The 14,207-nt window shown below is 36.9% G+C and overlaps 1 protein-coding gene across 6 annotated transcripts in view; it reads left to right on the top strand.

Moving 5' to 3' along the window:
* sept9b (septin 9b) overlaps positions 1 to 12,495 on the top strand; it is a 115,741-nt gene extending 103,246 nt beyond the window's left edge. For 5 of the 6 annotated variants that reach the window (XM_038276663.1, XM_038276666.1, XM_038276664.1 and 2 more), the window contains 9 exons: positions 4,114 to 4,323; positions 5,660 to 5,788; positions 5,913 to 5,994; positions 6,122 to 6,259; positions 7,647 to 7,764; positions 8,022 to 8,117; positions 8,674 to 8,770; positions 9,361 to 9,412; positions 11,196 to 12,495. In XM_038276663.1, coding sequence (XP_038132591.1) covers positions 4,114 to 4,323; positions 5,660 to 5,788; positions 5,913 to 5,994; positions 6,122 to 6,259; positions 7,647 to 7,764; positions 8,022 to 8,117; positions 8,674 to 8,770; positions 9,361 to 9,412; positions 11,196 to 11,337 — 1,064 coding nt within the window. In that variant the 3' untranslated portion in view covers positions 11,338 to 12,495. The remainder of the gene's footprint in view (positions 1 to 4,113; positions 4,324 to 5,659; positions 5,789 to 5,912; positions 5,995 to 6,121; positions 6,260 to 7,646; positions 7,765 to 8,021; positions 8,118 to 8,673; positions 8,771 to 9,360; positions 9,413 to 11,195) is intronic. The other variant, XM_038276668.1, reaches the window with a different exon arrangement.
* The last annotated feature ends 1,712 nt before the right edge of the window (positions 12,496 to 14,207 follow it).

Genomic DNA, 14,207 nt, shown 5'->3' with positions numbered 1-14,207 from the left:
GACTTTTTTTAAGTTTCTGACACGGATCTGGGCCGGTTGCAGTTATGAAGACCAGGGGATAAAGCTTTATACTACTGCTCCTTTCTTGCCTTGATTTACTGTCGCTTTTATTTTTTTTATTTCCTAAGGAGATGAGTGTGTTTTAGAATCTGTCGCTGTTACATAATTCTAAGCATTGCAGGTCAGTGGTTCATTATATCCCGTATTTCGTTACCCAACAAAAATGAGTGTATTTTTATTTTTGCATAAATATTTTTCAACTCAAGTGTAAATAATGCTGAGACTCCATCTGGAGGTAGAGTTGCATCCAAAAGGCTTAAACTGAATAGTATGAATCTAGTAACTGATCACAAGTTTAAGCAAAACAACATTGTAACAGTTTAGATTTTCCTTGTTGTTTTAGTTTTTTTTAGTTGCTTTTAGATTATACATATTATATAGATGCTACATGCTGACTTGCATTGTGTTGCAGTTTTTTCTGTTTTGCTCTTATGGTGTTTGAAGTGGAAATCTTTGTTTACAAACTTGCCTGATGAGGTGAGCAGCACCATTAGAATAACAGATTACTTTTTAAATTGAAGAAATTTCAAACTAAATATTTACAACCTAATTCAAATGTGATCAGTCAATAAATTACAGAAATACCAGAAAACCCTGTGCAGGATTGGCTGCAAAATGTTGAATCACACTCTAAACTTTCAGGATTGGGTTTTAAACTTAGTTGTGGTTGGTCTCTGTTTTAATCTGAGAAGAGCTGAAAATCAATAATATTGTGATTTATCTTTATTGTACTAGCAATAACAGATTGGTCAAAGGCTTAATTTCAATCAAACAGTAAAACAGGCAATATACAAATAATGGGAATATAAATTGGCTGAAAAGTATCAAAAAAAGGAGAAGAAATTGTTTTTGCATGAATCATACTTTTATAGCTGATTAGCTCAGCATGATTGGAAAATGTCTTTAACGCTTGAGAAAACTTTTAAAATATCTCGTATTGTTCAGGCTGTCTGAAAGGACTTGTTTTATGAAAGGTAGAGTAGCTCCTTCCCCATCTTTCACTAAACAACGGTAACCTACTTTTTGCTGAAAGGTCTGATTTAAGAAAATTTATTTTTAATCCAAGTATTTGCTTATTCAGGGATATGATTAAAATGATTGTTGAGGTTGGTATGCAGCACTTGGGACTTATTGATGCTTCATTTCGAATTCCCTTATGAAAAACTCCACTATGTAACTTTAGAGTATATGTATGAAACTTGAGGCCTACGAGCTGAAGCTGACCCACCACAACATTTAATCCGTCCCCTAGTAGCCAAAAAGAAAAACCATACAAAGTCATTGAGTAGAGACATATCTGGGCTTTTAAAATGTACAAAGACCCTGTTAAAGCTTTGATCATGCTGAGGTTGCCCGATATAAAGACTTTGATACCCTTCCTTTACAGGGTCGTATCTGTCACTGAATGAGTCATGTTGCTCTAAGTTACACAGTATTGCTTTTAAGCAGCCAGCTATCAAAAGAGATGGCTACTTAATCAGCCACTTTTAGCTTAATACTCATATTATCAAGAGCAGAACACTGAAAAAAATCTATTAATTTCTGGACCTTAAAAGCTCACAAGTTGTTCAGCGGTTCTTACGTGTTTGAAATAATACACTGTAGCAAACATTTTCATATATGTTACGTTTTATATTCAGAAATATCTTAATATTTTTGTTGTTTTTTGATTGTTATTTTTTAACTAAAACTTGAAGTATTTAACTATTGGGTATATGAACATGTAGATATAAAAACTCTAAGGATATTAGGGATATTGGACCATGTTAATCCCTTACGTCTGCATTAATGCTTAAAGAGATAAATACAGAAGGGATAAAAGGCCAGGAAAGGGAGGAAGAGTTCAGAGGCAGAGGTATGTGTGGAAGGTTGGTACAGAGGGGAGGTGGAGGGCATTGAGTCGCAGCAAGTTGCTGACTGACTGACTGGAACAGGATGGGGAAGTGGTGGACGAGACCGGAGCAGCTTCCATAGGTGAGTCTCTATGACACATGGATTCACACAATGAGCTACATTATGGAAGTCAGACTAGACTTTAGAGTTTCCACTGCGATATTATTCTTTGCTCATTTCTTTTTTTTTCTTTTCATAACTCACTACAAGGTCAGTTTGAACTGTTCAAGTTTCCACCAGCAGTAATGCCGATCCATGCCGATTTAGACAAGTAAAGATTTTATGTTGGATTATTTGCAGGATTCTGTATCATTAAGTCCACGTATGTGCCTACTTGTCAGCTGAATGATCAAACATGAAAGGTTCATAGCCAGGACAGGGCTCCAATGCACAAAGCCAAATATCTATGCTGTAAATGTGTGTGTGAGGCAGGCCAGCTGGGAGCAGATCATGTTTCAGCTGCTTTTCCCGTCTCACATTAACAGGACAGAGGCCTAATGTAGGGCTGTATCACCAGAGAAACAAAGATATAAACACAACATTTCAAACCTATACTGACAGCTACACTGTTACAGTGGGGCAGTCGTGTTTCTACATGCTCAGGGTTTAATAAACAGACTAAACATTGAATATATAACTTATTAATCCACACAAGGAAATCGAGTGATTGGAGCGGACCGTTTCAATGACTTCCTGCCAAGACCTGAAGTGCTTTAAAACTAGATCAAATATTTTCTAATAGGTTCAGTCTACTGGGACGACGGCTACATCTGTTTAAAATTCCCCCTGTTTTAACAGAGTTGGTGAAGGGATGGTCAAATCTGTCTGATCATCACTTTTGCCCCTAATTAAAGGATCCCATTAAATATGAAGAGAATTTGGGTGGAAATGAAATGCGGACATTTAAGACGCCTAAAGCTTTGCTGCTGCTCGCTTTCTAAAGTATTTCATCCCTTTAATGTTTTGGAATTTTAATACATAATTTATATGGCAGACTGATGCCGAAAGTGACCTCTGGGCATGCTCTTTACTCTCTGCTTTAAATCAGACTGAACACTTTTTAGAAATTGGTCTGCCTATAATTCTTTTTGGGATTTTTTTTTCATGTTCAGGAAACCATCCAATAATCACCTTCCTCTTGTCTGTATCCACGCCTATAGAGGCCAAGAAAGGCTGTTTCTTGTGTCGATTGCAAAGTAGCCAGAGAGGGGGCACGCCCTGTACAGGTCACCCATCCATTACAGGGAAAGACGGAAACACAAAGGATAAAGCATCATGAAGTCACACACTCACTCCTCAGGGGTCATTTAGAGACCTGACACCAGTTAAGCTAACCTGCATGTTTTTATGAACTCTGCCTGTGGTTTATACACGTGGAATGGATGTCTGGAGTTGGTTAAAAGTTACCATATATATCGGCCCACTTTAAGCATGCAAAGTCTAACTAGCTGTGCTGGAAACCACAACAACAGAGAGGCTTTTTTATGGGTTTTTCCACATCTGTTTTGATTTTTGCCTGTTTTGTTTCCATTAAATGTAGGATATAAAAGTTTGTCACTGAAAGGAATTCTTAATTTGTGTTAAAGAAAACAAGAGGTTCAACAAAGACTCTCCCTGACTGGGGGAGTCTTTGTTGGTCAGGATAATGATTTGTGATATTCTGGATGCTGGACTTTATTATCTACCATTTGCCAACCAGTTGGGGCATTTCTAGAGTCTAGGTCAAAGTGCAGTGACTAATTTGCTCTGTAATGATTATCCCCCTGTGATATCAGCATGTAGGTATTCAGATGACTATGAAGCTTTAGGCTGCTTGACAAACTAACCTGTTTGGATTGTTGTCATCGGATTCAATAAAACTGTTTTACTTCCTTTCAGTTCACTCTAAGATTAGTTTTTTCTCTTACCTTGTGAGATTTTTCAAGTTCTTGAGATTCTTGCTGTGAGGAAGCTTTGTAAAAGAGCTCAGCTGTGTACATCTTTTCCACGTCCTTATCTTTCATGCCGTACCGGTTTTGCACATTTTCTGCATTGCTGGGGGTCATTTTTTTGACCTCATGCGACCCCCCTTTCCTTCCCATCCATACCTTTTTTCCGCTTAGACTTTACATGAACAGCTTCCTTGTAACCTTGTTGCTCCCTCTATTTGTGTCATCGTAGGACCAGAGGTGTTCCCCACCAACAGCAGCAGTGCCATGTCTGAGGCGGTGGTGCCCGACGCCATGGTACCCCCAGCAGTGGGCAGTCTGTACGGGGAGAAGGCCGCTGGAGCTGTGGTGGACTTCAGCTATGTGGGCATTGATGCCATTCTGGAGCAGATGAGGAGAAAAGCCATGAAGCAGGGCTTTGAGCTCAACATCATGGTAGTAGGTAAGGCATGCATTTTTTTAAACGTAAACTTTGAGATTCTTGGACTAAAAAACAAACATACACCTCTGCCATGGTTGACGTATCTCTCCTTATATTATGTATCCTCTTGCATTATATTAATCCAAATAATATGTAAAAGTAAATTATAAATGCTTTTGGTATTTTACATTTTACTCTTATTGCAGCACTCTACAAAGATGCATCCCTCAAAAAAAAATTGTATTTTTTATTTTTTCCTGTTTTATTGCATTCTTTTCCTCTAATTAGTCTTGACTGAAAGAAGAGGGCTAGATTCAATGTATAACAAGCAGCCATCTCTGTTGGAAGCCCAACACTCTCCTCTTGAGTCCTGCGATCAAACACGTTTATTATACACACAGCTCAGCTGTAACCACGCCGTCATAAAACTCTCCACTTCTAATTGGCGTCTCGTGAGGATGATGTCGCAACAGCTTTTCTGTGAAAGTTGCTTTTTCTGCATGCAAAGTTAAAAAGAATTGGACTTAAAGGTTGTTTGAAATAAAAGTAATCTGGTTTCCATTTTTTCTTTTGTTTGCTTCTATGCTTTAAAGATAAAATCTGTTACACAAACTACTTTTGTTTAAACTTTCTATTACTTAGGTAGAAAAGTAACACAAAATACTATATTGCATAATTTTCTCTTTCATTTTTCCCCCTAAATATCAAAACATAAATGAAATAATGAGGTTCTAACATGATGAAATATAAAAACCTGCATTGCTTATGTGAACTTTTGGAATCTACTGCTTATAACTGTTTTTAAACAATATAGTTAGTCCCTGAACCAGTCTTTATCAGGAAACAGTCTTTTTCTGTGAAAGTTGTATGTAATTACGCCACTTCAACATTATTTCAATTGGTGTAAACACTGTTGGCATTAATATAACCTTCTTGTACGAGTTCCAGCTGTGCAGTTTTTAAACCTCTTCATCAATCATGTTCTGCTGCCTGCTTGCTTAGGTGACTTTTTTTTTTGAGGTCAGCTCCATAAATCAGAGCAGTTCTTGTTGACTTAACCTGAATTCAAACTTTTAATGGTTATATCTCTGTAGAAGTCTGGCTGTAGCTAATTATTCAGCTGCCAGATTATGTAAAGTAATGCCCCTTCCTCATTTTAATGTGTATAGTAATGTGAGCAAATGAGCAGGGAGTTGCTGTTTCTTTAAAGTTCAGCAGCACAGGATCCGTTGTCCTCATTTAATCCAAGTTTACAGACTTTCTTTAAAGTTATTTTTTAATTATGTGTGGATTTATTACTGTATTAGTATGCAGCCAATATAACAGATTTCTTTCATTTTCTACCTTTGGCTTACAGGACAGAGCGGCCTCGGAAAGTCGACTCTGATGAACACTCTCTTCAAGTCTAAAGTCAGCAGGAAGTCTGTACTGGGCACAGGCCAGGAGAAGATCCCTAAAACCATAGAAATTAAGTCCATCAGTCATGGTATGTTTTTTTTTTTTTTTCTTTCTGCTGTCCTTATTGTTGTTTTATTGCATGTCATCTTATGAAGCAGCTACATTTTAAAGGGAATCAGGTTGCATTTCCATATGGCTCTTTTTGTGGGCAGACATTGAGGAGAAAGGAGTCCGAATGAAGCTGACTGTCATTGACACACCAGGATTTGGAGACCAGATCAACAATGAGAACTGGTAAAAGTTTTTCTACTGCTGCAAACATGTATTCAATGAGTGTTTAGACAAACCAAGATCTTGGAAACTTTTATTTTCATGGGTTTTTTTTTTCTCAACTGACTTTCCTGTTTTTCCATAAACATAGCTGGCAGCCCATCATGAAGTTTATTAACGACCAGTATGAAGCATACCTCCAGGAGGAAATTAACATCAACAGGAAGAAAAGGATCCCAGACTCCAGAGTCCACTGCTGCATTTATTTCATCCCCCCAACTGGTCACTGGTAACCCCACCAACTAAAATCTTATTGAAATCTTATTGAAAATTGTGAAAAATAGCGAGATTTGAATATGAGGGGATTTTAATGTTATTCTTTCACTGTTGGTGGCATTTTAATTGTATTTTAAAGTGCAAATCTTCAGGTTTTAATTGGTTTATACAAAATATTAACTTGAATAAAGAAATTAAATAAAATAGCTCTTTTAGAGAGAATAGACATTGCCCCTGTGCCATTAGTGAATTGTTTAACATAAAAGATCCATAGAAAATGCAACTTTTATGTTTCAATGAGGCCAGTTTACATCAGATAAGACAAATAAAGTCCTGCAAAGCATCACAACAGAAAGTCTAAATAATTAGTATTTAGGGCTGACCTTGTGACGAAGTGACAGACGGCTGTTGTAATTAGTATTTAGGGCTGACCTTGTGGCGGAGTGACAGACGGCTGTTGTTACAGGCTCTGCGGTCTGATGAGTGTCTGCATGTGTTCATCCAGACATTTAGTTTCTTCTCACCTTTGAAAACGTGAAGCTGAGCTTCGTTGCTCTTCATCATTTAAAAACACACAGAGTCCTGTCATTGCACTTAAAAACCAGACGTCATACTGCAGAACACCATTCCACTGCTTTGCAAACACAGGCTGCTCTTCCCAATATGCCAAGTCTCCCCCTGGATTTCTTACAGATGCAAACATCTGGCTTTTATCAAACAGACTAATCTACTTTCTTGGCTCAGCCTGTAGTTCCTGCAGCTCTGGGGACTAGGGTTTACTCAGAGGCGGAATTAGCAGGAGCTTTCACATATTCTCATGTGTCCATCTAGTGATAGACTCAGAACACGTTTTCTTGCATTCTCTGAAAATCTGGCTGTGTGCCTTGGGAAAGATCATGTAACAGTGGACTCTTTATAAAGGCGCACTTGATAAAGACGTGTTCCAGTGCTGCACCTCATCCCTGTAATTTATGTATTTATATTTCTTTATCGTAGCCTGTCTTTGCTCAGGAAGGGGACGCTTGTGAAAGGGTCATCCTGAGTCAAACAGTCTTTAATGTTGATCTAGTACTGCAGAATTCACTTTGAAAACGCCTAATGTGAGCTTGCAGGAACAATAGCAAAGACATGGAGTATGTTTCTAAGTGCAAGCAATCATTTTTGCACTTCAGTTTATTTTCTTTTCAAATGCAGAAGTCTGGCTGGACAGAATCTTACAATATGTAGAAGCTTAAACAATCTTTGAGGTTGTAGATCATAAATAACATGAAGCTTCAAGGAAAGCAAAAAAAAAAATGTAATGCTTTGTTTGAGAGAGATGCTGGGGAACACTGCTCTCTGCTGGTTGAATGTGTTATTGCAGTTTTCTGAATTTGCTCTGTCATTTCCTTCCCTCTCAGTTTGCGGCCCCTTGATGTAGAATTTATGAGGCGTCTCAGTAAGGTGGTCAACATCGTCCCGGTCATTGCTAAGGCAGATACTCTCACACTGGAGGAGAGAGACTTCTTCAAAAAGAAGGTAACAGTTTTCTTTAAATGTTGGTTTTGTTTTATTTCTTCCTCTCTCTAAAAGTCAGCAGAATGTTAACAAGTTTATTTATTTATTAGAATTACATAAAAAAATCTAACATATTGTTTGAACATTTGATTTTACTAATATGTGCAGATTTATGTGCACGTACGTATCTGGTTAAAATGAAGGAAGTTCTAGTCTATAATTTCCCATTTTTAACAGGTTACAGTTTGTCCTGACATGTTTGCCTTTTCACTCACTAGATCAGGGAAGAGCTGCGAGCCAATGGGATTGATGTATACCCCCAGAAAGAATTTGATGAAGATGCAGAGGACAGAATGATTAATGAAAAGATCAGGGTGAGAGCTTTTCTTTTTGCATTCAAGTAGTGCATTCCATGAACATTATGGTTTTGGTTACATTATTACCACAAACTTAATTTTACTGGAATGTTGTGCTTCAAGCTGTCACAAGCAACACAGAATTGCAAAAAAGAAAAAAAATTTCATACTTTTTTATTTTTTTGTCTAGGCAACATTTGATTGGTTTAGATGAGGGCATAGTTTTGTTTTTTTTTTTGAGAATTTTGATTGCTATTTTGATTAATTTAGCTACTTTGCTCAAATGTGTCTTGCAAATGTAAAAATAGATGTCAATAGGGTTTTATAAAGTGTTGCTTATAGTTATATGCCTCACTTTTCTAAAATTGTACTTAAAGACATCCTAAAAACTTTTTTCATCCACTCGTGAATGTCCACATTGTGTTGACTTACCACGTAAAATATGTTGAAGTTGACAGTCGTAGAGAAGCAAAACCTGATAAAGATTTAGAAGCATGAGTACTTTTGCAAAAGAATGGCTGCTGGTATGATTTTTGTAAATCCACTCACTGTGGCTCTTTGATGGTTGGAGCAGGAGATGATCCCGTTCGCAGTAGTGGGCAGTGATCAGGAGTACCAAGTGAACGGAAGAAGGTTGCTGGGGAGGAAGACCAAGTGGGGCACGATTGAAGGTGATTTTCTATGACGATTTAATCATCAAAGCTGCACATTTACAGCTGATCACAAAATAAATTTTAAATTTGTTTCTGAAAATGGTGTATTTTATTTTCAGGTTTCTGTTACTGCCAGCTGTACATAGACTTAGACTTTACATGGATGTTGCCGTTTTCTAGATATATACTACATTAACATTGCTTTGTATTAAATGATTCAATCAGTTTTAAATTTATTGCAGCTTTGCGACAATATTAGACAAAGGTAGCCTCTCCAGATAGAAGGTTCAGCCTCTTTATCAAATGTCTCATTAAGGAAGTTTCATTTCCTGCAGCATGCTGTGCAGAAACACAAGCATATGTCTGCTCTGAGGTTTCTCAAAGTGGTTCTTATCTCTTCAGATTTAAATAGCTGCAGAGATCTGTGTACATAGGAGATGGCTAACTGTAGCTATATTGAAAATGACACCATGATCTACCTCTCCACCTAGTGGACTGTTCTGGAACTCAACTTTACACCCTCTATGTTGTTTTGATTCTTTGTTAGCTTTATTGTTTGGTTCATTTAATCCAAAAGCTGAAGTCTTCCTTTATTCTCTCTCATGCAGTTGAGAACATCGCCCACTGTGAGTTTGCCTACTTACGAGATCTTCTTATCAGGTGAGTGGATTTTGTCTCAATATTAGAAACACTGAAGCATAGCTAAGTACATTTCCTTTTTAAATTTAAAAATCGTCATCCAGGTGAAATTATTTATAGAGCATTAATTGGCTCCATATAAGTGGGGTTTTTGGAGAGAAAGGTGCTGGTAAAAGGTGGAAACCTTGAATTTATGTCAAATACTTTTGCTTCATGATTTTTATTTCCATGTTGAATAGTTTTATGTGCACATAAAATTTATGAGCACTTCTATGTTTAACCCTGTTATCAACTTAACCCAGACTATCCATTGTTTAAAAAAAAAAAAAAATTCTCTTTTAAAGGTATCATTTGTAGCAGTTTTCAGCATTTCGAAAATGTTTGTTTTTCAGTCATGGACAGGGATTTTGTTCAGATAAGATGGAAAAAAAATGTATTTATTGTTTTACAGGAATTTAAATAATAACTTTCCTTAAGTTAAATTCTAGCTGCTGAGGGAAACATAAGGAGCATTTAGGACAATATCTCTTTATTGTGTGCATCTTTTACCGACTTATGTTCTATCTAAATATAACACATATGCCATGAAGAACTATGTCTTTTACTGCTAAACAATTTCAAAAGCTTCCAAAAGGTTAAAAAAAAGTATCAACACTACTTTAAATTACACTTTCTTTTTGGAATATTTTGTCAAATTAAACTTGGAAACAAAACTGCATAATATGGCAAACTCCTTCTAAAGAATTGCAGCAGTTTAATACAAAATTTATTTAATGTGCTTTATTATATTACTCTGAAGTGATTAAATTGAATTAACTGTATTTTAATAACAGTAGCATTTATTTTACTTTGGAATAATGAATTAGACATTTCTGTTTCAAATATGAGCAAAATTATCTTTCAGTTTTGAAAATGCCTTCAGAAGGAGCTTTGTTTCCCATCAGCTATTTGTTGCCTTGAGTTTTAAAAATTGTAACAAGACCCCATATTCCCAGGAGTGAACAAAAAAATAAAATATTAAAGAAAGTAGTTTTCATAAAATACACTTGACAGATATTTTTCCTGAACTATACTGTCATTTTGAGCTAATCTTTTTATTCCTTTTGCTGATTTGATGTGCGCAAAATGTACACCACAAAATGAAACATAAGAAGTCATGAAGGAGGACAATGTTTAAAAAGGGGCTTAAGTCTTTTTAGAAATGCAACATATATTTGTGTAATTTTCCTATTAAGGAGGATTCACAGTGTAGGATAACATTACAGTATATGCTGCACTTTAACATACAAATAGCCACAGTGCTCTGTGTTTAAAATCTAAGGTTTAACATATGTTCTTGAAATAAATTGAAAGCTTTAGAGTCTGTAGGAGCACAAAGAGCTTTGGAGACATTAAAGGATTGGTTTTAATTTTTTTTTTTTTTTTTTGTAAAGAGAGTATTTCCTGGAGGTTTTAATATTTAGTACCAATATTAATTCTTAGTCAGGCAATTGTTTAACAATTGATCCTGCTTGAATAAGAAGATTTTAAAAAAGCAGATGCAGGAATAGCTGAGCTGATCTGAAGGCTGATGACGTGCAAAGGTTTTCAAGGCTTTCAGCTCCCATAAAGAAAAGCAAGGAAGCACCTTTTTGAGTGAAATTACTCTCTATATACAGTAGGAAACAGTGTATTCGTCATCCTTAAATGTCAGGTTGTGGTTGCCTCAGTTATATGTTAATATGTTTATTGTGGTATAGAGGGTGATAAATGGTTAATTTCTTTTCTTATTTAGTGCCTTTATGTGTTTTTTTTTTTTTCTAAGGACCCACATGCAGAACATTAAGGACATCACCAGCAGCATCCACTATGAGATGTACCGCGTGAGGCGCCTCAATGAGAACAACACTGCGGTGGCTCACGCCAACGGCATCCCCGAACATCACCTGACCGCTCACGAGATGTAGGCCGTCGTCTGTAGAGTAAAACACCAACTACAAGACTTGATCTTGATCTTCCCTCCACTCCAGCCCTGATCTCACAGGTGGGGTCCAACGTAAAGTCTGCCAGAGGGACTTTATCATCTGCAGCTTCCAGGACTCTTTGTTTATTGCTTTTTTTTTTAACCATATCCTTATTGATGACAAACAGAGAACAAAGGGTTCTGCCTTCAAGTTTTGCTGCAGCTTGGTTTTTATATTCCTCTCCTGTCTTACAAATCTTATCGTTCATATTTTTGGTGCCAAAGTGTTTCTCTCTACCAAACTGACCAGTTATCTGATTTGCTTTAATAGGTTAAACAAGTTTGTTGTTTCATTTCAATGGTAAGCCTTTGTGCAGCATTAGAAGCACAGTTTCATCTAGAACACCAATATGCATGAAAACTGATAAAGATCATGTTTTAAGGTGATCATTATGTAACCAGAATGTGTTTGAGGAGAGTAGGGGAGCTCTTTCTCAACATGTCTGACCTTCAACCAACCAACCAACACTAACTACAGCTACAGGTTGAAGTAAAGCACATGATGTGCCTTAGATTTTTCTCTCTCTGCATCACATCCTGTCTTTTGGGTTTATTCTTCTATGTTCATATCCTGTTAAATATAAATGTCAACTCTCTTTAACCATCAGCATTATTTAGTTGGAATATCTTAAAGAGTGATTTAAGATACAAAAAAAGTATTTATGCACGCTTTAAAATGTGAACATTTCTCACAGCTTTTCTTCCACTTATTCAGGAACGGTAACAGCAACATGCTCTCAAAAGTTTTTCCTGCTCTTATTGGGTCCTCCTCAGTGCCTTATTTATTGGGGGATGATTTGCGATTTTGTCGGCCGAAACTGGAAAGAAAAGCATGTTTTTTGATTCCACCTTTTAAAATATCATTTAACATCCTTTAGTCCTCTTGTCGTTTTATCTTCCATTGACCAGACAACCTTCTGTTCTGTTGATCATAATGTACCAAGAATCTTTTCCTGTCATGCATATCTAATGTCCTGTCATTGCCATGCTCTATTGTATATTCCTCTGTGTTCTGTGATACAGTTTTTTAGTTGTATTATTGATAACAAAGTTTTCTTTATCTTATTTTAAAGAAATAAAGATTGAAGTTTTAAATGTTTAAGATGTCAGCTGCATTATATCATGTTTGTAGTCCTGGTTAAGCTTTAATTTTCTCTCATTAATTCATCTCACAGCGAGGGAGGCTTTGTTTCTAATAAAATACCATGTTTTAGATCGTTTTCTGCTACACCGAATCCCTGTAGCATTTAATCGCAGGTGTAATTCACTCATTTGAGCACTTAAGTTGTCATTAAGCCCTTCTTTGATTACCTTCTGGGATCAATATGGCTCTCCGCATGGTCAGTGCATAGCTGATTAGCACTAATTACTTGAGGGCATGAGTTCCTCAGTAGGTGAGGTGTGCAGGAAGGAGTTGTAAGCTCCACAATAGACACCGCACCACAGGGTACATGCAAGGATGCATAGGCATCATGAAGACATGGGAGTGCAGAATCTGAAAGGGCAGCAAAGTATTGAGAAGGTTAGCTGACATAGGTTTCATTACTGATTTAATAGCACATTCTTTGCATAAAAAGACTATCAAGCTGTTTAATGATGGGGGGAAAAAACCTTTTGACATTTTACCATTCAGCCTTGCTAACCTCAAACTAAAGTTATTTTTTAAAATGGCGACTTGGATCAACGCTTCACGAAATGGCATCCGCTGCCGCCCATCCTCCATCCAGGGGTTTACCTCGAGCGCACGCATCCATGACACGTGGAACAATCGCTCTTTGGCAAACTTAAAAGCCTCCATCACATAATCCAACATCTCATCATTTTATTTCTTACCTCCCCCTGTTCTCATGGGGAACAAGCTGCAGGAGAAGCAGCTGCAACTCTGTTCAGCACCAACTGGGGTTCGCCGCCTCTACCGCGTGCCACCCAGCAGTTGTTTGGTTGGCAGCCTCCCAGCGCTTCGCCGCCTGCTGTAATGACATTCATTAATGAGGTGCATGCCTTATGGGTACTAATGAAGTTGGCATCATAAACAGTTTGTTTAATACAGGCTGTGCACACGTAGTTTTTAAAAAAATATTTTGTTTTATCACATTAAACATTGTTTTAGACTGCTTTATTAAGGATTTTATTTGATAGCATAGCAAAAAAAATAAAAAAATAGGATAGATCATTTCACAATAGATCACAATAATTCTTCAAATACAAATCTCAACGTTTTCAAAAAGCATGTGTATGTATTATTTCCCCTTCAAAAAGATGTTTGCCTTTAAAAAAAAAAAACGACCTCCACTCATCAAGCCACTCCCCCCATTTCACTATGCCTTTGTATCACCATTTCTGAACAAAGGCAGAGCCAAGAAACTGATTTTCATAAATTACACATCGGCTAAAAAGGCAAAAGTTGCTGCCCTGGGAACATCAGCTGCTAAAAGAGACCCTTCATGAAAAGTGAGCGTATAACAGTGCAGGTTGCTCCATTTCTCCCTCAGAACCTTGTTGGAGAACATAAAGCAAAAACAGGTCAGGGAGAGATTGTCAAATCTATAGCAAAGGTGTCAAGCTATTAAAACATGGATGTCCACCTAAACTAATGAAGAGAGTAAAGCAGAGTCTGATGGTTACTCTAGAGGAGCTAAAGAGGCCAACAGGTCAGTTGGAAGATTTAATCTACACATTTATTTGTTGTGGATTCTGTAAATATGGCCTTTATGGATAATGGTAATTATAAAAAAAGGGGGATTGTGGATTTTTTTCTTTTGAAGCAGACATAGCCTAATTGATATAGTCTATTAACCTAAAGCATTATGCATG

This window comes from Cyprinodon tularosa, unplaced genomic scaffold (genome assembly GCF_016077235.1).
Source record: "Cyprinodon tularosa strain WSP-4 unplaced genomic scaffold, ASM1607723v1 ctg126, whole genome shotgun sequence".
NCBI lineage: Eukaryota > Metazoa > Chordata > Actinopteri > Cyprinodontiformes > Cyprinodontidae > Cyprinodon > Cyprinodon tularosa.
Note: the sequence above shows the minus strand (reverse complement) of the source record. Positions and strands in the feature narration are given on the sequence as shown.